This window comes from Leuciscus leuciscus (assembly GCF_965113295.1).
Source record: "Leuciscus leuciscus genome assembly, chromosome: 4".
Classification (NCBI taxonomy): Eukaryota; Metazoa; Chordata; class Actinopteri; order Cypriniformes; family Leuciscidae; genus Leuciscus; species Leuciscus leuciscus.
Window position 1 is genome coordinate 18,636,873 of NC_138728.1, and position 24,339 is coordinate 18,661,211.

At 38.7% G+C, this 24,339-nt stretch overlaps 1 protein-coding gene and 1 long non-coding RNA gene across 2 annotated transcripts in view; one reads left to right on the forward strand and one right to left on the reverse strand.

The window, feature by feature from the left end:
* The window catches only part of LOC309497925, a 36,994-nt gene extending 36,927 nt beyond the window's left edge, over positions 1-67 (reverse strand). Inside the window, exon 1 of the long non-coding RNA XR_014205759.1 lies at positions 16-67. This is a non-coding gene — a long non-coding RNA (uncharacterized lncRNA). The remainder of the gene's footprint in view (positions 1-15) is intronic.
* A 5,532-nt stretch (positions 68-5,599) lies between these two features.
* The window catches only part of LOC309497858 (thyrotropin-releasing hormone-degrading ectoenzyme-like), a 154,176-nt gene continuing 135,436 nt past the window's right edge, over positions 5,600-24,339 (forward strand). Inside the window, exons 1-3 of the mRNA XM_082168202.1 lie at positions 5,600-6,698; positions 9,884-10,157; positions 18,972-19,098. Of these exons, the coding sequence (XP_082024328.1) occupies positions 6,010-6,698; positions 9,884-10,157; positions 18,972-19,098 (1,090 nt within the window). The 5' untranslated portion in view covers positions 5,600-6,009. The remainder of the gene's footprint in view (positions 6,699-9,883; positions 10,158-18,971; positions 19,099-24,339) is intronic.

Sequence of the window (24,339 nt, forward strand, 5' to 3'; positions counted from 1 at the left end):
ACAACAATTACTTACCTTTAACTAACTTCAGCAAGATTCAAATCAAACTGTTGCTCCACCATGACAGCAAGTTCCTGAAAAAGAAAAGAAACCATTGAACAAATACCTGCTACAGCACCCCTTGTGGCAAGGATGATATGCAATGTGTACTTACCAACAGTTTTACTCTTGCACCTTTAAACAGCTACAGTTTGTCTCCAGTGCTAGTCAAGCAGGTGTGTGTGAGGTAGGATTCTCAAGGACTCTGCAGGTGGGCTCATCCATTGCCTGAAACAGAAAAGCTGATTCACTGGACAAGGACATCTGCCTGATCACTGAGATGATGAATAACTGCACATTTTCACAGGTTTCACTTCACCAGATTGCTTGGACATGGAACACTGCGCTTCAACGGACCAGATCTGGATACTTATTTCAAAAGTTTTTGAAGCTTTATATCCAGAAGTCTCAACTAAACTGAATTTGACACACTGATATTGTGAGAGAAAAATAAAGGATGTCCCAACACATTAATTTGTAATATCAGGTCCTGCAAACTGACACTTGTGATGAAATCAGTCAGGTTATCCACTTTCATTGGCTTTCATTGGCAAATGCTTCATGGTGTAATATATATATTTTTCACATTTATATTTTTTTTATCTTCTTCCTCTGCATGGAGTCATTTCTGCGGCATTAGAATCACACAACAGAATTGCAAAAATAATGGTTTCCAATAAGTATTTTAACATCAAGTTGTCATGCATATTTCGTCGTTTAAAACTGTTGTGTATTTGTCCATTGTTGATTGTGAGATCTATGTGCCCAGTCACACCTTCCCTCAAGGACGTTTTACTGACATTCTTAATTCAATTCGCTCCTCATCCCTCCAGACTGATCTTGTGTTGTATGTTTTCATTCAACATGCGGCTCACAGTTCACACACATTTTCACATCATGACACAGGCTTTTGTGTTCAGATGGCACATTGAAATAGCTTATTTTTCTCTTTAATGCACCTCCATTTTCATTTGATCCAAAGATTTCACAATCATTCTAGGACGTTCCATCATTATTTCATGAGAATAGGTTTTAAATTCCATAGGGGTAAAGGGGCGAAGATAATCTTGATCGGATGGAATCTAAATGCATTTCCTGCCCAGTCTAGTTTAGAGAATTTCAATTGTGAATAAAATCATTTGAACTAGAAGCCCCGGTTTTATTTTTCACTTTATCCTCATCATCTTTCCACCTGGTCTTCTCTCTCCCGGCTCCTTCAAGTGTGTCTTCACACGCTCACCGCTGTCTTCTCGCTGTGCTGTTTAACCAGCCATGCCAACGGCTGCAAATTGAGGGTGTTATTTGGTGTTTGGAGCCGTCACTGCGTTCAAAGAGCCGCCGCTGGTCTTCCTTTATGAAACAATGACAGAAGTACTGAGAGGAATGAGTGGCGGAAAAGATGGAGGTTTATAAAGGCAGAAGTGTTCACACTATAAATAAATTTATAGACAAGACAAAGTACAGGAAGTACAACAGGGATTCACTTACACTACACTCTGAAAAATAATGCAAAAAAGTTTGTTTCCAGAAGAAAATATCATCACTGTCCAGCTTAAGTAAGCTCAGTGATCTTTCATTTTTGTTTAAAAAAAAAGTTATTAATTTAGTTCATTTATATATATATATATAGCCACTCGAGTAAACCGTGATGTCATCGTCCAGCTCAGTTCAGTTATTGTATAATAGTGTCAATAAGTGTTCTCAGGCAGTTCTCCTCTGGCCAATGAACAAACAGTGTATGATTATAATTCAAGCAGCATTACAGGTCAGAAGTTAGATTGGTTTGGAACGATCAGAATATTATCCAGGTCCATCTGGTTGAAGATCGGAGTCACGCTGGTATGGAGACGGGTTTAAGGATCAGTGCCGATGGCTGTCGTGTCATTGAGGCCTTACAGGGGAGAGTCTAGTTGACACAATCTCTGCTGACACTTCAGGGATGCGTTGTGGTTGTGTCTAGGTGCAGGTCCTCCATCTGGTCTGGATACGGCCCGGATCCAGCTGATTAAACCATGCGTTGTGGTCGTGTCTAGGCACAGGTCCACCATCTGATCTGGATACGGCCTGGATCCAGCTGATAACATTACACCTCAGAATAACCAGAAAGACTAACATTAGCTTAGATGCCATTCTTCTTATGATGTTACGGGTACATTAGGGTTATAGGAAGTGTTCCCAGTTCTGGCTGACCTAATTTATGCAGCCTAATGTGCAGCTATTACTTTGCATGATAGAACAACAAAGACTGAGAAGGTGTTGTAGAATGAAATGCTGCTGATGCTCTTGGCCAAGATGAAGGTCCCACGAACAAGGAATCACAATACTAATTTCTTGCTAGATGTACACAAACGCAACTTTCAGGCCCTATTTTTGTCCTTCAGCTCAACTGTCACAGACCTGCACACACAGCATAGTGGCGAATGAAAAATCTATGCTTCCTTCAAAAAATTATCAGATGAGAATATCTCAGCTGACGAGACGTGACACGATCATTTGGATTCGGGAGTGACATGTTGCCTTCCTACCTCCATATGCTGCTTGCAGAGGCAGTATTTTTAAGTAAATATAAACAATGGAAATATCTTTTTCATTGGAAATTTTTACCACAGTTGACGTGACATGTCCAATAAAAGCACAAGTTCATCCATCAAATCATACTCAACCTACAGCAGCTTTTATACGCGAGTCAAATATTGTAGAGTGCAGTGACTGGATCTATGTGTGTGTTCACAGCATGTCGTTATTAACATAATTATGCTGCCTTCAAGTGCACCTGGGAAATTCGTACTTCGGAGTCAGGCATTCGTGACATTTCACGCATTCAAGATACATAACAGTCAATACATAAGTTGAGTGATTATCTTTACACTTGACATTAGCAGTTCTGGAGATCACATCTTTAAAATGATTAAATACAGCATGTCAAATAAAATAACTTGATCTCTATATATAAATTCTAGATATATTACATGATACTATATACAGTATAGATAATTGTTCTGCAATATGCAACAACATTTTACTGCTGAAGTCACTGCCATTTTGACTATTTCTTCATGCGGTCAGGTGGTAAAAGTTGTATCTCTAACTGAAGTCCACTGGAGGACTAGAGGACAATCACGTTGGAAAGGTCACGCTGGACGTAGTGGTAGTGGTCTCCTCCATCTGCCTAAGGTCTTCATCTGTGTACTCCGGTTTAAAAAGGTAGGGTAGGGCAAAAACCTCCATCTCATTTTCTCCTCCAACTTCAAAATCGACCGACATCATTGTTTTACCTTTTTTGTTAAAGGGCTTTTGTATTAGTCTTCACATGTTCGCTTTGTAAACAATGGGGTGGTACTTCCGTCTACGTCCAGCGTGACCTTTCCAACGTGATTACGTAATGCCCGTCGCGTCGCAGACCAGCACAAGACGAACAATTGTGGTTAAAAAGTATACATTTTTACTTTATTTAGAAAATGACCGATCATTTCGCTAGATAAGACCCTATTCCTCAGCTGGGATCGTCCAGAGCCCTTTGAAGCACTTCAAAGCCCTTTGAAACTTGGACTTCAACAATTTGGTTACCGTTGAAGTCCATTGTGTGGAAAAAAATCCTGAAATGTTTTCCTCAAAAAACGTAATTTATTTTCCACTGAAGAAAGAAAGACATGAACATCCTGGATGGCATTGGGGTGAGTAAATTATCAGGAAATTTTCATTTTGAGGTGAACTAATCCTTTAAAACCTCAGATCTGGTACAGCTCATATAATGCTCATATAAAGCTCATATAACAGCTCATTTGTTGGTGAGATAGAGAATGTGTATCTAATGTGTTTTAAAATCAAGAAAACTATATAGGCAGACACACAGTCGTTACAGAATTTAATCTAAACTGAATTTGACACAGTGATATTTACAGCTGAGAGAAAAATAGAGACATATTCCATAACTTTATCATGACATTATTGGTAATATCAGGTCTGGAGAGTTATTGAGTCGTTCAGGTTATCCTCTACCAGTAGTTTTGATTGGAAAATACTAATATTACTTGTGTACTGCAGGGGGCGATGTGTCTCTGCTCTGCTTATATAGTTATTTCCACACAAATCTCCTTTTTTCTTTTCTTTTTTTTATCTTTGTATGAGTCTGTTTCTCTTCATCTTTCTCCTCTGAAATGACCCTCTATGTGCCGGCAGTCACAGCTGCCCTCAAGGACGTTTTACTTACAGTACATTTTTTATTCAATTAGCCACTCGTCACAGTCCCTCTAGACTGATGTTGTGTTGTACTGTATGTTTTCATTCAACATGCGGCTCACAGTTCACACACATTTTCACATCATGACACAGGCTTTTGTGTTCAGATGGCACATTGAAATTGCTTATTTTTCTCTTTAAATGCACCTCCATTTTCATTTGATCCAAAGATTTCACAATCATTCTAGGACGTTCCATCATTATTTCATGAGAACTGGTTTTAAATTCCATAGGGGTAAAGGGACGAAGAGGATCAAAAGCATTTCCTGCCCAGTCCAGTTTGGAGAATTTCAAATGTGAATAAAATACTAGAAGGCCCAGTTCTATTTTTCATTTGATCCTCATCATCTTTCCACCTGGTCTTCTCTCTCCCGGCTCCTTCAAGGGTGTCTTCACACGCTCACCGCTGTCTTCTCGCTGTGCTGTTTAACCAGCCATGCCAACGGCTGCAAATTGAGGGTGTTATTTGGTGTTTGGAGCCATCACTGCGTTCAAAGAGCCGCCGCTGGTCTTCCTTTATGAAACAATGACAGATGTACTGAGAGGAATGAGTGGCAGAAAAGATGGAGGGGAGAAGTGAAGGTGGAGTTAAGGTCATTAATGAAATCTTTTGAGGATGGAAGCTGCATGCACAGGTAGAAAACCAAATAAATGCTGTTTTACTTCCAATTTGTTCAACCATTTGGGACATAGAATTTAAGAAAACCCTGCCGGAAAACAATAATTATTTATTATTTTTACTGCACTAGTGGCGCAAAAATTACACCCCTCAGGAAACTGATTTGATGGTCTTGCTTGATTCAGCACCATGGACAGCAGCTTTCAGTTTACAGGTTTATAAAACTGAAACCTTACCCAGCTACACAGACACTGAAATAACGCACTACTGCACAACACTAAACTGCTTCATTTTACTGATTACACATAGAGTATACTCAAAAGGAAGACTCATTTGACTACCCCACACAACCTCAATACAGTTTATTGAATGAATAATCACACATCCAATTTCACGCTTTTGTTGTGAAAGTACACAACAGACATGCTCAAATGTATTTGTGCAATGTGTAATAAACACTGTTGAAAATACTGCCATAGCGCTGCTGTAAAAGTTTGACATGTACATGTCTCAAATGCGTGTCTCATATTTTCATTTAATTTATGTTCAATGTCAATATCTGTTTAATATTCATGCAACTCAGCAATTTTAAATGTGTGAAAGAGGAGAGAGTAACATCAGCCTGTCTGAATATTTCACTGTTTAATTAAATGTGGTTTAACTGAACATTAGATGGAGAGAGAGAGAGAGAGAAGAGAGAGAGAGAGAGAGAGAGAGAGAGAGAGAGAGAGAGCACAGCCCACTGGCTGAAAGAGAGGATGATGCATCAGAGAGGAGAGAAACAGGGACGACGATGATGATGGAGGCAGGAGAAATGAACAGAGAGAAGAGAGTTTCACAACACTGATCAGGAAGCAGGTGCTGGACCTTCATCCACATCAGACTGAAGTCAGAGGAGAAATGGATGTGCGAAAGGACTCGATGAGCTCCAGCATCTGACCGGACGAACTTCTGATTCACAGAAATCTAGTCTCGAGATCATCGATCCGCAGTTATTCTGCGTTCTGCGTGTTTCGCGGGATATTCTCCTCATTTCGCGCCTTTAAATCTGAAGTTGCACCGCATGAACGGAGGCTGATGATGAATATAAAACACATCAGGTTCGTCATATAATGGGGATCGAGGACGCAAGCATGAGGAACGGACGGGCTCTGTCCGATCAGTGGGCCGACAGCGTGGTGGTCCGGCCCCGGACGACCGAACAGCACATCACTGTTCACAAGAGGCTGGTGTTGGGGTTCGCCATCTCCATCCTGACCCTCATCATCGTCACGGCCATCGCCATCACGCTGAGCGTCAGCTTCGAGAGATGCGCCGCGGAGAGCAGCGGGGCTCTGGCCGCGAACGGCTCCAGCAACAGTAAGTGGAAACAGTCCCGGGACGGGAACATCAGTCACAGAGACACAGAGGACGGCCAGCAGCCCTGGAGAAATCTGCGCTTACCGACCACCCTGCGCCCGCGACACTACGACCTCCGACTGTCCGTGAACATGGAGAACTTCAGCTTCTCCGGCGAGGTGAACATCGAGTTTGAATGCGTCAACTCCACGAAGTTGATCGTGCTGCACACGGACCGGCTGGAGGTGGAGAAAGTGCTGGTGTTTTCGGACAGTAAGAAAGCGGGCGTCATGAGGATCCAGCGCCGCTTCCACTATCAGCCCAAGCAGGTGTTTGTGATCGCGCTGCACAGAGAGATGAAGCCCCTCAGAACATACAAGATCAACATCACCTTTCACGCGAACATCGAGCACGAGCTCTTGGGCTTCTTCCGCAGCTCGTACACGCTGAATGGAGAAAGAAGGTAAAAGAGGTTCAGTGTCCGTCTCAAAAAAGTCTTTCATATGATGATCAGGTGTTGATAATGTCCTGCTGTTGCCATGGGAACTACTGATACTGATACTGCTACTTATGCGCAGTTAAACACAACTTAAACCAAGCCGTGTTTTGGCTGAAATTAATTAATGTTAGGCTAAATCACAATAAATTAATATGGGATCTCATTCAAATAAGAATTTCACTATCATGTTTTAATTCCAAGTTACCAAAGTTTTACAGCAGTAACAATGATAACTGTATTGTTATTTTACCAAAAAAAACTATGCTTACCATGATTGGTTTTGTAGGAGGTAAAGAGAGTTTAAACAACTCGTTAAATTCTTTAAAAAGTATATTTAGTATGTACATAATATGTTTTACTATAGTAGCCTAACATTAACCATAGTTGGTGTTTTATTTAGGTTGTATTTTATTTTATGTGAGGTTCATTTATTAGCAGTTTATTTATTTTGTGATGATTATTTATTCTAATGCTTGTCATGCATTGTCATAGATGAGTGCCAGTAAAAATACAACACATGAGGTGACATGTTTAACAATCACAAACATCAAGATAGATGCATGCCCCAAGAAAAACAAACATAATCTCTGAATCTTCAACCATAAAATTAACAGCTTTAAAGGGATAGTTCACCCAAAAATGATGAAAAAAAAATCTTGTCATCATTTACTTACGCGCAGTTAAGATGAGCATCACCCTTTGCTCCAAACCTGTATGAGTTTCTTTCTTCTGTTGAACACTGCGTCGAAATAATATATTTTAAAGAATGTTGGTAACCAGACGGTTGACATTGTAGCCATTGACTTCCATAGTATTTTTTATTAATATGGAAATGGCCACCGTCAACTGTCTGGTTACCAACATTCTTTAAAGTATCTTATTTTGTGTTCAACAGAAGAAAGAAACTCATACAGGTTTGGAGCATTTTGAGGGTGAGTAAATTATGACAAGATTTAAATTTTTGGGTGAACTATCCCTTTAAATCCATCTTTAGGTTAGGCCGTTCACCTGTAAATTCTAGTCTAGCATTATTATGTGTATGTAATTTTTACATCTCGGTCTCAGACAGTAACTGTTCCTCAGTGTTCAGGGAGGTCAGAGGTCACACAGATCTGAACACTAGTTAAACCTCTGGGTACTGAAGTCACAGCTGTGACTGACACTGGACTCAATGTCTCATTTACTGGCACACACTGAGACTCGCATATAATCATGGGGAGTTTGCCAGCACTTTGATAAACGTTCATAAACCCACACATAGATAGATTTACATCAAAAATAACCTTAAAAAATAAACTATTTCTGCAGTTACTATCATTACGCATTAATTTAAAAACAGTATATTGATATAATCAATATATAAACAGATAATCCATCAATATAATATAAACAGATTAGACAATTCAAGTGTTCAGTTCATATGTGCTCCTGTTTAAACAACAACCCATTTTTATGTTTGAAAATCTTCAGATCAGTAGTTATAATCTTATATAACTCTTTAAGATGCACAGTTGATTAACAGAAACTCATATATGTGTGTTGACTAGTTTTACAGCCGTTTACAGTCTCATATTCACAGTGATTTCACAAAATATCAACTTCTTGCTCTTGTTTTCCGGCTTCTGACTCTTTGTCCTCTGAGGGAAAAATGGCTCATGTCTGAATCTTTGCCCGCAGGTTTTCCTGTATTTGAGACATGTTTAAGCCTTGTTTTACCCTGAAGGGTTCGCTTTCATAGACACACTTCATAACCCTTCTGTCTGTCCACCAGTTTCCTCCTTGTCTTTTCAATAACGGCTGAACCTTCTGCTTCCTTTCAGCTGTAAACACAGCATGTTAAAGGCTCAGGGCGATTCTTTCTTTTACTTAAACTTTATTGTGAGGTCTTGATATCGTAATATCCATTGAAGAGCACCTTTGAGATAAATTCAGTATATGTTGATGTTGTTCAGCTCCACAGGCTGTGAAGATCCTTCAGTTTAGTGTAATCAGCGCCTGCTGGCTGCTCGTATATTCATGAACACTGAACAGCGGGATCTCGCTGGATTGAGGAAATACTTGTGTTGATGTAGTTAGACATGAGCGCAGGAGTGTTGTTCTGATCTGAACTGATCCTCTGGTCTCTTCAGAGATTCAACAGTTTTTCCTTCTTCCTCTTCACACATTTGACTTCAACCTCGCATTGCACGTCAGTGATGTCATAATGCGCATGTATAAAACATCTCCAACAAACTCAAACACTTCCATGTGTTTCACTGCAGGGAATTTCACTCTACCATCCCTGTAGAATCTCCTCCTGTGTGTCTGTTAGTTGTCTGATTTCTCATCACCTCCTGTCTGGTCCTGATCTTTAAATAGTGTAAAGATGTTTATATGGTACTAGCATCTATAAAGTGTGAATGAAATGAAGAGGAGGTAAACAGATGGGACATTATAGACTCATTATAGATTGCTCCTGCATGAATGGCTGCTAATGAGAGTAAAAAGTTGTGACAGAAATGCAGGAGCGAGCAGAACACCCCTCCTCCCCCGTCTGATGGTCATGCTGTGGGTGGTGAAGGAAAATTCCTCCCTGTGAGGTTTGATACAAGTTTTAATATCCGTTAATGCAGCTTTCTGGAATGCAGCTCACTCTTTCTTCTTAATAAGAACCGCTTTTCCAGCTCTCTAACTTCTTTACTTTGATACTCAGACTCAGTTCTGATTCTGATGTCCTAAATGTGTCTGTATGTAGATTAGTAAGAACAATTTGACAGCTTTTTATTATTTTCTTGCCATCTAAATAGATTCACGCTGTCAATTTGTTGACATTTTGCCGTCACAGATGTGTTTAATGTTTACAGCTGTGACATGCAGATGTCAGATATATCATTATTTCTGTGTAGTATCTCTTATGTTATGCTGACATTTGATGTGATTTAGTTGCTGTGGTTAAAAAGCTCTAACAGTCTTCACTCCAGAAAGCTCATTAGTGTGATATAAATGCACAGCGATGTGAACAGGGATGGAAGACAGAGATAATTTACATTCAGGAAAGTCATGTGACAACCAATTATGACTTTCCACTGTTGACTCCTTGACTAGTTGAATAGCATATGTTTCAGCAGAGTTTTCTTTCCTCTTACCTCTCTCATGTTCTTATTCTGCAGGTTTCTTGCGGTGACGCAGTTCTCACCGACTCACGCTAGAAAGGCCTTCCCGTGTTTCGACGAGCCCATCTATAAAGCCACATTCAGAGTGAGTCTGAAACACGAGAGCTCGTATCAGTCTCTGTCCAACATGCCAGTGGAGTCTTCAACGTCTGAGGAGGACGGATGGGTGACCAACCATTTCTCCAGGACGCCCCGCATGTCCACGTACTACCTGGCCTGGGCCGTGTGCAACTTCACCTACAGAGAAGCAGTTACAGACAACGGAGTCGTGGTGAGTCGCGTTTTCAGACCCTTAAACTTAAAGTTACAAACAGTATACTGAGATTTTATTATTTTATAACTTCTTTTCTAAAACCTAGAGAGCAGCATTTAAAGCATCTCAGATGTGCTTCTGACATGAAGGCTGTTCAGAAGGTTTTCTGCTTCATTTGCCAAATTCTAAGGCAGCACCTCATGTATGCTTCAAAGTGAAGGCAATCCCAGAATGCATTGCACTGAGCTCAGTAATAAAGTCAATCCAAAATGGCGAGGGAAATCAATGTGTACTTAGAAAATATACACTTGATTGATCAAAAGTAGATCAAGAGTGACAGTAAAGACATTTATAATGTTACAAAAGATTTCTATTTCAAATAAATGCTGTTGTTTTAAACTTTCTGTTCATCAAAAAAATCCTGGAATACATTTTTTTAATCACAGTTTCCACAAAAATATTAAGTAGCAAAAATGATCGATAACATAGTTTAATCTAATTAAAAATGGACTACTTTACCCAATATTTATGTGTGCTACTGCTATGTATCTTTAAGTTCATTAGCGTATTGAATCATTAGCTTAGCAACAGACTAACGTCAAAGTCGATTAATATTAATTGTTATTCGAGTCTCATGTGTACAGCGTTATTATGTATTTAATGCTCTGCTATTTATGCAGAGTTTTCCAAATCCGTGACCTGTGAGGTTTCATCTCACTCGGGATTCTCCCAGAAGGAAGCTGCCAAGAAAGCAAGTTTAAAAATAGACATATTATCTTGCTCACAGTCGATGCGTATTTTACAGTACGTTTCTATAATCAATATATAATGGTTACACAGTGGATAATGGAAATGTTTGTCTCCTCTAACATTAGTCCAGTGTCCACAAAGTCATATACGTGTTTATTAAAAGAGTAACAGTCATGTGTGCAACTGGTGTCCACTTATGCTCATGTCCAGGATTGTGTTCATGATACAAATTCCAGGTTTTATATAAAATACAGGAACGTTGTTTGTTGTATCACTTTCATCACATGCACTTAAATGTTCTTTTTTTTTTTACACTGAATCCTCAGATTCTAAGCAGCTTCATCTGTCTGCCATTAGAGAGACTCAGTTAATGAGCTGCGTTACTGATATCACGTTCAGTCATATTAGACACTTCCTGACGGCTTCCTCAGTGGCTCCTGCTGTTGCCCTTGGCCGGCCTCCTCCTCATATTAGTGTAATTAATCGATCTCCTTCAGCATGACCGCGCTCTCCTTTATATCAAATCATCTCTGACTGCAGTGTGTGCTTCTATCTGGGGCGTTTATACCCACACTGTGGCTTGTAGCGGTTAGCCGCACGCTAGAGTCCCCATCAATCACATTAAAGCGGCAGGGTCGCCCCCTCGCTCCATTCATCACACAGATTCGGCTGTGCGGAGCGAGAGGAAAGATCGTGGGAGAGGAACGTTGGAGAGGAGAGTGGAGTTATTACTCTGGGTTTATGGGGAAACACTGATCTACCACACACACGTGTAAAAATCACGGCACACCGGCAGCAATTGGTTGGGCATTATGTATTATGGGTTTCAAATGACCTGTTCCCCTTTGGCCAGTTGAACAGTTTTACTTAGGGTTTTTACACAATGAATTTTAATTATATACATTTATTGTTATACAGTTATTGACACATTTGACTTATCTTTCCCTCATACCCAGTTTAGTAATGATGCATGAGATTGTATTTCTTGCAAATTGCAGGCTTGTTTTTTGTTGTCATCTAACCTGCAGCTGTGCGCTTATATTTGTACTTAAGGATTTAATGAGCCATGATGAAAAAATGATATAGTAGGCTACTGTTTAACAAGCCTTTACAGTCAAATAATTATATTATAAACCGTGAAGGCCAAACAAAAATGCAAAAAGTGCTAAATTATTAGTGAGATGGGTTTAAGGATGAACTAATAACATTAGAAGTGCCTTTGTAACTTTATATTAATGACAAAATGAAATACTCTTAGTGTATGTTTTTTCTAAAGAAATGTAATAATTGTCTCTGCCTTTTGAAATTGCTTTCCTTGTAATGTAAACAAGGTTGCATGCGTGGAGAAAAATAATATCCAATAATATGATGGCCTAACATGTTTCCATCCATGTTTTCAATCAAATCCCAGATAAAATCAAACTTGTTTTTTGTTCATTCTGCTTGTTTATTGTTTCTGTTTGCTTATTGATTCTATTTTTTTCCCTTCAGTTTATACATTTATTTCTGTTTGTTTTTTGGTTGTTTGGATGCTGGTTTTGATTGCTTAATGGTTGCATTTGGGATTTGTTCATTTCTGTTTGTTTAATGGTTTTGTTTGGATCTTTGTTCTGTTTGTTTAAAGCTTCTGTTTGTTTGCTTGTTTTTGGCTCTGCTTGAGTCTGGCATGTTTGTTATTTTGTTCTGTTTGTTTATTGTTTCTGTTTAGATATTGTTTCTGTTTGCTTAAAGTCGGCATGAAATCAAAATTGACCCTAGTCTTGTGATGAACAATTAATCCGTGCAAGTTAATACAGAAAAAAATTGTTTGCCGTGGTAATCTTTAATCAAAGTCTGAAAAGTTACTTCCGGTCTGGAATGGCGTTCCTTTTCTGATGACGTAGGCTTGACCATAGACAGTATAAGAAATGGGCTTATACGTTAGGACTTCCGTTCCTGACGTGCAGACTCAAACTGAGCTTGATGACGTAGATGTGACGTGAGCAACCCGTCTGTCTTCTAGTGGCTGTGGCATGAGAAATCTGAATCATTCTCGCAGAGACGGAGAGCGTGAGTAGGAGGTTTCCATGAGCTAGGAGCAGGAGAAACTTTTGCTAGATATTCTGATTAATTATTTTGTCATTTGGCCTCCACGTCCCCCCGATTGCCTGCGAGCTTCTCCTCCCGTCAATACGGTAATCTCTCTACTGTGCGACAGAGAGTCGCGTGGTTATGACGCAATCGTTAGCCTACTTTTACAAAAACTGTTTTTACGGGGCCATAATGTAAGCTACAAGGTTATGGAGCATTTTATACATTGTCGTGTTTCTTTAGAAATAAATAATGGACAAATGGAGTCTTCAAACGCCTCAGATGTAAAGTTATTCGCTGTCAAAGTGACGCCAAAATGAATGGGAGTCAATGGGATGCTAACAGCAGGTGAAGTTCTGCTACAAGATGGTGGCACGCGGCCGGCTTCAACTTCCGGTCGACTTCCTTCCCGCTTGGGCTTGACGGCTTGGGTTGAAAAACGCTTAACCACTCCCCTCAAACCGTTAGTCTGCTATGAGCAGAGATGGAGAGGAGGAGCACTAAAGTAAAACTCTGCCCTCTGTTCAATATTCCGTTTCACTTGGAAATACGTCACAACACTGGAGAAAAGTCATTTGCAACTTCCGGTTCACACGGACTTTAATGGTTTTGTTTGGATCTTTGTTCTGTTAGTTTAAGTGTTCTGTTGGTTTGTTTTTTGGCTCCGCTTGAGTCTTTGGCAGGTTTGTATGGTTTTGTTTGGATGTAGGTTCTGTTTGTGTATTGGTTCTGTTTCTTTTTTGTCTGCTTTGGTATTTGGTATGTTTGTTTATTGGTTCAGTTAGATAAATAATTTTGTTTGGATATTTTCTCTGTTAGTTTGATGGATCTGTTTGTTTGTTTGTTTGTCTGTGCTTGGTTGTTTGGTATGTTTGTTATTTGTATGTTCTGTATATGTTTGTTATTTATATGTTCTGTTTGGATGTAGGTTCTGTTTGTTTATTGACCTCGGCTCTGTTTATTGTTTTCTTTATTTTTTTGTATTTTTTTTTTGCTTGTATATTTATTTGTGTATTGGTAATGTTTGTTAAATGGTTTTGTTTGGATTGTGTTCTCTTAATTGAAAGTTTTTGTTTGTTTGTTCTGATAGGGTGTTTGGTAAGTTAATTTTTATTCTTTGTGCTTGGATGTTTGCTATGTTTTTTATTGGTTCTGTTTGTTTATTTGTTCAGTTTGAATGTTGGGCAGCTCATTCAATTTAATGGAAATTTAAGTGGTTCAGCTCATTGGTTAAGAGGTGCTTAATTTGTTTACAGTCTTAAGCAATTCCTCATAAAACCTACTCCATTAACATGAACATAACTGCTAATTGTTGATTTGTATTGGTTGTTCTACTATAAAATCAGATTGTAACTTGAATGCTCTCTAAAGACTAGTATAACTAGCAATTTTGAATGAATACAATTTAACTTTAATGTTCCATATCTTGCATTATGTTCTGTTATGACCAAGACATTTCAGATACAACCCTGTATGTTCTGCAACCTCTGGGAGTAATGTCTAACAATATCTGGAGAAAAATGTATTTTCCAAACCAGAAAATAAATGATCATGCTGTCTGTGGCCCGCTCTCCAATATGATTTGAAGTCTAAGCTTGGATGTTTGTTTCATCTATCTTCACCAACCTACATTGTTTAGTCAACCTGCTGCTGTGTGTAAATAATGCTGAGTCTTCATCTTCACACGCCTCTGTTTTAGTGAACGTGACCTTTGTTTAGCCTGTATTGACCACTGTACTCTCTCTAGTCAAGTCAAGTCACCTTCATTTATATAGCGCTTTTAACAATACAGATCCTTTCAAAGCAGCTTTACAGTGATAATAGGAAATTAATGGAACAGAGATTGCTTTGGTTTTACAGCAGCTCTAGAAAAAGTTATTGTCCAGCTGAAGTAGTGCATCACATATTGCAATTTGACCCTTAGAGACTTCAGACTCGTGATTTCTCAAACAAACAAATACTAACACTCAACAGGGTTTCCCTTTCTGACCATGCATCATTTTATACTTATTGTATTATATTAGTTAAAGTGCTAAAATAAGAGAAACTGATTGTCTTAAAGCAGCACATTTCATTCATAACACGGTAGCAGCCGCTATTAAATGCACTGGTTTAGTGTCAGTCAGTTTTTATTTATTTTATCATTAAAATTACAAATGTTCTTGTAATATCTAATCAATATTCAACACCACTATACTAAATATTCTCATTACATATTCATGAAATTACTCAGCCTGATCAGAAAAGCATGTTTACTGCATTTAGTGGACACAATTATGGTTTTAGCAGTAGAATACAAATGCCTTCAAACGTCTATGTGGGTTTAGCAGCATGAATGTCCATCTTGATTTATTCTGGTTTCGTGCTGTCAGGCTGTTAAACCAGTCAAACTGGTCTAAACAACACAAGCTGGTGACTAGATAGACTTTCTAACAGGGAATTATATTTTGTAAAATAAGAAGATACATTTCACACATTGCAGTTTTTATGGCACAGTTTGGACCTTTATAGCAATGCATTTGTGCCTGAAGTATCTCTCACATATAGACATGTATAGTGTAATAACCAGAGCCGCCTTAACCTAATGTTAGGCCCCGGGGCTGAGAGGTTTTGTAGGCCCCCCATCCCCTCGATTAATAGAGTCTCATTTAAAAAAAAGTGTAATAGGTAATCTACATCACATAATGCATTAGTTTCTTTCGAGACCTACAACAGTGAGTTTTTTTTTTTATATATTGTTTTTAATTTTAATATTGTTATTAACATATCACTGAGCACATAAACACAAGACACTTTATTTAACAACCACACACAGCAACTAAATTTCAACTTTATGCAAATGAGAAGCGATTTTCGCGAGCGACAACCAATAGGAAAGAAGCCTTTCAGTGGAGCTCAGCCCCCGTCACCGTCTCGAGTGCAGGAGAGACAGAAGAGTTCGAGGGCGATTTCACTGTTTTATATGATTTGACAGTAACTAACCACAAACATGGATATAATAAAATGATGCACGGAAAATAAACTATCGACAGTCTCAGTGAGTTTATTCTGGATTTAGTGCGTAAATCATTTTGTTTACAAATTAGACGCTTTGCAGTTGTTATATAGCCTACATGTTAAAGATTTTATTTTGGATGTGTTCATTGTGATTATATTGGCTGGGTTTATAAAAGTTTATAAAATTGAAAGGATCATTGCTTGGTGCATTGGTGGAAACAAAGCTTGTCTATTTCTAAATGTAATCGCGTGCATCGCTGATGATTATACTGTCCGTGTGTTGAAAAAAACGTCGATTAAACACACTCGCAACAGACACCCCAAAGCGGAGACGTTAGCGGCACTGAGCGGACACGAACCGTAACGCCTCATTCGCGCCACGGGACCTCTAGACGCGCATAAACGCGTCTTTGCATAGACTTAACATTGAAATCACTCGCGCCAGACGCTCTTTTCGCATTTGGTGTGAACGCACCATAACAATAACATTAGAGCGACAGCACTACCAACGTCCACAAGCGACTAGCGACATACAGCGACAAAATCTGACAAGTTAAAACAATATGACCTTTTCAGCTCATCATAAACCTGAACATGGGAGGCCCCTGAACTTGGGAGGCCCCTGGGCTTCAGCCCAGGTAAGCCCGTGCATTAAGGCGGCCTTGGTAATAACTCAACAGGTTATTAACTCAAGGTCACTTAAGTCACTTAACTTACTACGGTCATGTGCTCCTTGTCATTTTTGAGTGTGTTAACTAAAGCTTCATCTTTTCATCAGGAAGATTTTGTTTGTGGATCAATGTTGAGCAGCCACTCATTGAGAGACTCTCTATTAAAGTCCCCATGCAATCAAAACATTTTACAAAATTTTCATTTAGACAATATAAGCAAATTTAAAACTTACAATCTCTCACTTCCACCAATATGGATCAATGATTTTGATGACATCACTCTGCACTTCGGTTTCTGTCCAATCAAATGGTCTAAAAAGCGTCCCACCCCTTACACTATAAATATGCGGTCTATTTAAATAAATCGGTCATTTGTTCACACAATTACTATTTTCTATATGGTGAATGGCACATAGTTCACTATATAGGGGATAGAGAACGATTCAAAGAGTGTAAATATGCTTTCCATTGGGGCGAATGAAGTTTGGTTTCACATTAGTGTCACGTGAACCGCCGCAGCGTGCACACAGTCTGCTCCAGTCCAGAGACACGATAGCACAGATCGGATCACGTGCGCGAGTTGATGCAAAACGTATCGCACCCATTTGAATTCTGCACAGAATGCTGTATTTTAAAGCGATATGGAGGAGATGAGAAGGAGAAATGGTTAGAGATAAGGAGGAAACTTTGGCTTTACCGAGGTCAATGGCTCTGGCTGAGCTGTGATATAAACTAAAAGCTATTCGCTATTTTAAAAAAGGGGAGGAGCTGTTCGATATGTCCCATCAGTGGAAATTACGTCAACACATTGTATGCTGCGTGTTTCAATGCACTTCAGTGGGCCTTTAAAGTTCAATTAACCCCATTTAAGTCTCTGTCAAGCTGCCTTCAACAAAACCAAATAAATCAGTCACTAGAGTCAGATTGAACAATCTCCACAATGGCTAATTAATGAAGCTTCTCTTGATTGTCAACTTGAGTACTTTGTCTAATTACAGGTTGATCTAAAATCACATAGATTTGATTGAGCTTTGAATCATTTCCACAGCCGTCCATTCATCTTTATATCAGACATAGAGCTGATCGATACGGTTGCAACATGTGATGTAAACAACACATAATTCAATGTGCATTGCTGCCAGGCTCTGAAACAAAGGCTTGTTTTGCACGGTAACTCTGTTAGTGTAGGAGGACATTCATTCTGACTGGATGGATGCCCGTTCAGAAAGCTGTGCATCAGCCTTCGGCTAAAAGAGACCAAGATCATTTTTACTGTGAGAATACATTTCCCACAGAGCCACACCTCACACATTTTCTTTCACACTTCTCTTCCCTCTCACACACATATAATTGTAAATACAGAATAAAGGATCTTCAATAATGAAAATGCTTTGTCTTTGCTTTTTCCTGGAAATCTAATTTGTTTCCACAGATAAATGTCTAAAATGCTATTTTAATAAACTGCAGCTTTAAAATTGATGGAAATTAGCAAAGATGTTTACATAAGCTCGTAAGCTTATGTTTCATAAGCTAGTCTATAACATGATGGTTTATGAAAATGTAAACAACTAATTTAAAGGCGCCATAACTCAAATAGACCCCCCCCCACCCCCCCACCCCACCCCATCAATAAGAATTTTAGACAAATTAAAAGATTAAAGATAAAAGATTAAGCCATGTATCAAAGCTCTAAGGTAAATCACACAATTACAAACTTTGATTTAAACAAAACAAGTTTATGAAAACTGGAAGGAACAAGACTACTTCTTTTATGAGTAAATGAACTACTCATCCCATGAAGCACGGCAAATTACTAAATCAAATCAGAAAAAAAATACGGTACAAAATATTCATTATAAATAAAAAAGCAATATATTAAAAGTTTATTTTGTCAGCTTACTATGTCATTCTCAATGCATTATACTGTATGTGTGGACTGTTCTTCAATATGCAAAAGTTCTCTAATTGTTGTATCTCTCTTCAGGGTATTATGGGTAGATTAATTCTTCGTTGGAAATCTTTTAATTAAAAATACTGAATATGAGCTCATCTGCCTGCTATCTACAGAAAATACAAGTTTTTTTTACATGTGGATTAGGTGACAGTAATACTTTTTAATGCCTCACACACTTTTGAGGGGTGGCAAAAAGTGCACTTGAAAGACAAATGCAAAATTCACAAGCCAGATGAAGCATTTGGCAGATATTTTCACCAAGGATTACTCTTTCAAGTTATCCTTGAGGGAATTGGTTAGGACTAAACCCAGAGCCGTACAAGAGTACATTCAGCACCTGACACAATTTGACTTTTGTTCTCCCTCTCTTCCCATGTTGTGTTGATGTAGATTCGGCTGTACGCCAGGCCTGATGCCATCCAGAGCGGATCGGGAGACTACGCTCTGCACATCACCAAGAGACTCCTGCAGTTTTACCAGGATTACTTCAAAGTCAAATATTCCCTCCCGAAATTAGGTAAGACCGGCGGTGAAATGTCTTCAGCTTTGTCTGGCTTCAGTGAAACGGCAATAAATGTTCTTCTCATGGGAAAGCGAGGGATTTTTCATTGCTTCATTTGTATTGCCAGTCGGTTCTGTGTGACTTCCTTTTTTGTGTTCGTGTGAAGAGGTGAAGGAGTCTCAATAGCAACTCAGTTCTTGCATTTATTGATCCCAAAAGCATTCTAGGCTGTTTGTGGTTGTGTTTGGTGTTGGGAATTAAAGCACACACACACCATGCGTGTGGTGTTAAAGTGTGTGTAGTTTTAAGTGTGAGTGTGGTTGTGGTGGACTGGCTCACATCAGACTGTGTCTCGCTCCATTGGGTTCCTGTCAGTTCTCTGACTTCATTTGAATATAGCCATCAATCTCTCTAGGCGTCTGTCTGTCACTCTCTTCCCCCGCCTGCTCTCTTCCTCTCTAAATGTGTGTGTTTCATGTAGGCTGTGTATTTCAGTGCACATGTAATATTAATCATGTTCCTCTCTTAAACGCTCTCTGGGAAGCATTTGCTCTGCTTGCTAATAGGGTTAAGACCCTCTCAGTATTCACACACAGACTATCTCAATGATTTTCTCTTTGAATTTCTTTCATTCTCATTTTCACCTTCTAGTAAATCCAGCGTAAGCTATTAGCTGTGTTCGGGAACGTGACAGTCGGTCTGCTAGTTTGCAGCCGCCATCCAGTCATCCTAGACCAGCTAATATGTTTCTAAAACACAGTGACCAGCTTAAGCTTTTCCAGTAGTGGTTTCTAGGACTTTAAATATGTAACTAAATCTGAAATTAAACCCTTAATATTTAGTGGTAAAGGAAAATGTAGCACTCTTGCTAATGTTAGCATGTATTACCTTGTGAAAAAGAAGTGTACTTAAAATCATCATGAAATGGAAGTTGCGATATAGTCTTTTCTTTCTTTTTTTTCAAAACGGCTTCTCAAACAAGAAAAAATATAGAAAGGGGCTTGATTTTGTCCATCAGGAATTGACTGAATCTTTGGATCGTTACAGTTTGCTATTGCTTCTGCTGAACGCAAAAGAAAATATTTTGAAGAATATGGGAAACCAAATTGACTTCCATAGTATGGAAAATAGAAGTCACTATAGAAGTCAATGGCACATATCAACTGTTTGGTTACCCATATTCTTCAAAATATCTTCTTTTATGTTCAGCAGAAGAAAAAAAAAAATCATACAGGTTTCGAGCAACTTGAGGGTAAGTAAATGATGACAGAGATTTCATTTTTGGGTCAACTATCCCTTTAATATAAATTTAAGATATGATATATTTTCTTTTAATTGTAAATAACATGCAATCAAGTGTTAAAAACATTACATTCAGTTTGCACTTAAGTACTGTAATTTTTTTTAAAGTATATTATTTAAAAGTATGCGAAGTGGTCTTTCACAATAGTTAAAGGAACTCTCCACCGTTTTTTTAAATAGGGCTTATTCACCTTCTTTCCTACATTTAGGTAGGTGGGCAAATGCATTTTTGTCTCAGTGCATGCATTGTTTTAGTTTGACAGGGTCGGCGCTAGCTTAGCTTAGCACAATGAATGGAATCCTTTGTTGCCAGCTAGCATGTCCTGAGTAAAAGTGATAAAAAATAAATAAAATAAAAACACCTAATTACTTCTTGTGGCCTGCGTATTCACAAGTACAAATAGCTATGCAGATTAACACTAGGCGATTTCCTAGCAAGATATTGACTTGGGACTATATTAGGGGGAAGCACAGGCGAAGCACTGCTACTTGGGTGCAGAGATATCACGCAACACATGAACCGTAGTCTATATACAGCTTCTCAGCATCTATCTTACAACCGAATAAAGACACAGATTAACATAAGGAAGAGTAATAAGAGACAACTTACATGTGCACTTTGTTCTGCCTGTGCTTTGAAAATGGATGGGACGGCCGTATCTTTCAGACGTAGTACCGTCTTTCTGGGCCCATATTCCATTTTTTCAAAGTAGTCCTCCGGTGCAAAATGCTCTTCGCAAACACGATACTGTATAATTTTGTAGAGAGGCGTTGAAGTACAGATATCCAGAGCAGCTAGCCATTTATTTATCAGTTCCACATTCGATGGAATTCTGTGAAACATTAGGCAAGGCAAGGCAAGGCAAGTTTATTTATATAGCACATTTCATACACAATGGCAATTCAAAGTGCTTTACATAGAAGAAATTAAAATAATGAAAAGAAATAAGAATAATTAAAACAGTTTAGAAAAATAAAATAAAATACAGTACTTTTAAAAAATAAAAAAGAATATTTATTATAGATCTTTCTTTCAAAGGATTCCCTTAAGACTTAAATCTTTCAACCTTCTTTTAACCTTCAATCTTCTTACGACTTCCATCTATCAACTTTCCTTTAACTTTCTTTTCTCCCTCATTTACTCACACGTTCTTTTCACTTTCTTTAGCACTTTAGCACTGCGTTCACATTCTTTCTCAGACGAAAACTTTAATATCGTCATTTAAATACTGTTCTACTTTCAAACCCACATTAATCACTTTCACATTATCACCTTCTGAGTGGGCATTTACAGTTTCGGGCTAAATGCCCTGCTGACATAGGAGAAATTAAAATAATTAAAAGAAATAAGAATAATTAAAACAGTTTAGAAAAATAGAGTAAAATACAGTACAGTACAAACAGTCGGACGAACAGCGGCACAGTGCTCATTCAGTAAATGCACAGCTAAACAGAAGTGTTTTGAGTCTGGATTTGAATGTGACCACTGTAGGAGCACATCTGATCTCTTCTGGAAGCTGGTTCCAGCTGTGGCTGGCATAATAGCTAAAAGCAGACTCACCATGTTTAGAGTGAACCCTTGGTATTTCTAGCTGATATGATCCTAATGATCTGAGTGATCTGTTGGGTTTATATTCAGTGAGCATATCTGCAATGTATTGAGGTCCTAGGCCATTGAATGATTTATATACCAGTAATAATACTTTGAAATCAATCCTAAATCTAACTGGGAGCCAGTGTAAAGACCTGAGGACTGGTGTGATATGTTCATATTTTCTGGTTCTGCTCAGAATCCTAGCGGCAGCGTTCTGTATGAGCTGCAACTGTCTTATGGTCTTTTTGGGAAGGCCAGTGAGGAGTCCATTACAATAATCCACCCTGCTGGTGATGAAAGCATGCACAAGTTTCTCTAAGTCTTGTCTGGAAACAAAGCATCTAATTCTTGCAATATTTTTCAGATGATAGTATGCTGATTTAGTTATTGCTTTGACATGACTACTGAAACTAAGGTCTGACTCTAGTGTCACACCAAGATTCCTGACTTGATGTTTAGTTGTTTTACCCCTAGAGTGAAGGTATGTGTTCACTTTGAGAACTTCATCTTTGTTTCCAAACGCAATAACTTCAGTTTTGTCTTTGTTTAATTGAAGAAAGTTTTGACACATCCAACTGTTGACTTCGTCAATGCATCGGCACAGGGAGTCAATGGGGCTGTAATCGTTAGGCGATAGGGCTAAGTAGAGCTGTGTGTCGTCTGCATAGCTGTGGTAAGCAATTTGGTTATTTCTCATTATTTGGCTCATTGGGAGCATATACAGGTTGAACAGGAGTGGCGCAAGAATTGAGCCTTGAGGGACTCCGCATGTCATGGATGTCCACTCAGACTTATGGTCTCCTATACTCACATAATAACCTCTCCCATCTAAGTATGACCTGAACCATTTTAGGACTATCCCAGAAAGCCCCACCCAGTTTTCCAGCCTGTCAAGAAGTATGTTGTGATCGACAGTGTCAAATGCAGCACTGAGGTCGAGTAGTACCAGCACTGATAATTTGCCTGAATCAGTATTTAAGCGAATATCGTTTATTATCTTTATGAGCGCTGTCTCTGTGCTGTGATGCGGTCGGAAACCAGATTGAAAATTATCAAAGTATCCATTCGAGCTTAAGAATTTGTTCAGCTGATTGAAGACAACTTTTTCAATGATCTTGCCTATGAAAGGAAGATTTGAGATCGGTCTATAGTTGCTTAATATGGTCTTATCCAGATTGCTCTTTTTCAGGAGGGGCTTGACAACTGCAGTTTTCAGGGAGTTTGGAAAACTCCCAGAGAGAAGTGAGGCATTTACCACTTCTAGAAGATCTGCTTCTAAACTGTTTAGCACAATTTTGAAGAAAGATGTGGGAAGTGTGTCAAGGGCGCATGTTGATGTTTTAAGGTGTTGTACGGTTTCTTCCAAAATTTTGCCATCAATTTCTTTGAAGTCAGACATAGTAACTACTTTCTCAGGTGGTCTGATCTGTCTGACCCCAGCGCAACTCAAGGATGTGCTGATCACCTTTCTGATATTATTGATTTTCTCAGAGAAGAAAGAAGCAAACTCACTGCACTTGCTGTTTGAGAGCATTTCACTAGGAATCTGGCTTGGGGGGTTTGTCAGTCTCTCTACAGTAGCAAAAAGAGTGCGTGTGTTGTTTAAATTGCTGTTTATAATATTTGAGAAGAAAGTCTGTCTAGCTTTGCCTAGTTCCATATTGAAAGCATGCAGGCTGTCTTTGTAGATGTTATAATGGACTACAAGTTTTGTCTTCCGCCACATGCGCTCTGCTTTTCTGCATTGTCTTTTCATATGTTGCACTGCTGTTGAGTTTCTCCAAGGTGCTTTTTGTCTGCCACTCTTCTTCCTGACTTTAACAGGAGCAATATCATCAATTATATTTTTAACTTTTGAGTTAAAAGAATCAAGGAGAAAATCAACAGAGTCAGCAGATATGCTTGGTGTTAAGGATATAGCCTTCATAAATAGTACACTAGTGTTCTCATTTAAGCGTCTCTTCTTGACAGACACAGATCTAGCTTCAGTGGCAGGAGAGATCAATATATCAAAGAAAATACAGAAATGATCAGACAGTGCTACATCCTTAATAAAAATCGATGAAATGTTTAGACCCTTACTGATAAGTAAATCTAGAGTGTGTCCATGATTGTGTGTGGGTCCATGTACATGCTGAGTCAGATCAAAAGTTTTTAAAACAGTTTTGATTTCTTTTGCCATATTGTTTTCTGCATTATCTATGTGAATGTTAAAATCTCCAGCAATGGCAAAACAGTCAAACTCTGAGGTAATTGTTGATAACAGTTCTGTAAAGTCCTCAGCAAAGGCTGGAGAATATTTTGGAGGCCTGTAAATAATGATAAGTAAAATGCGAGGAGCACCTTTTAACACAGTACCC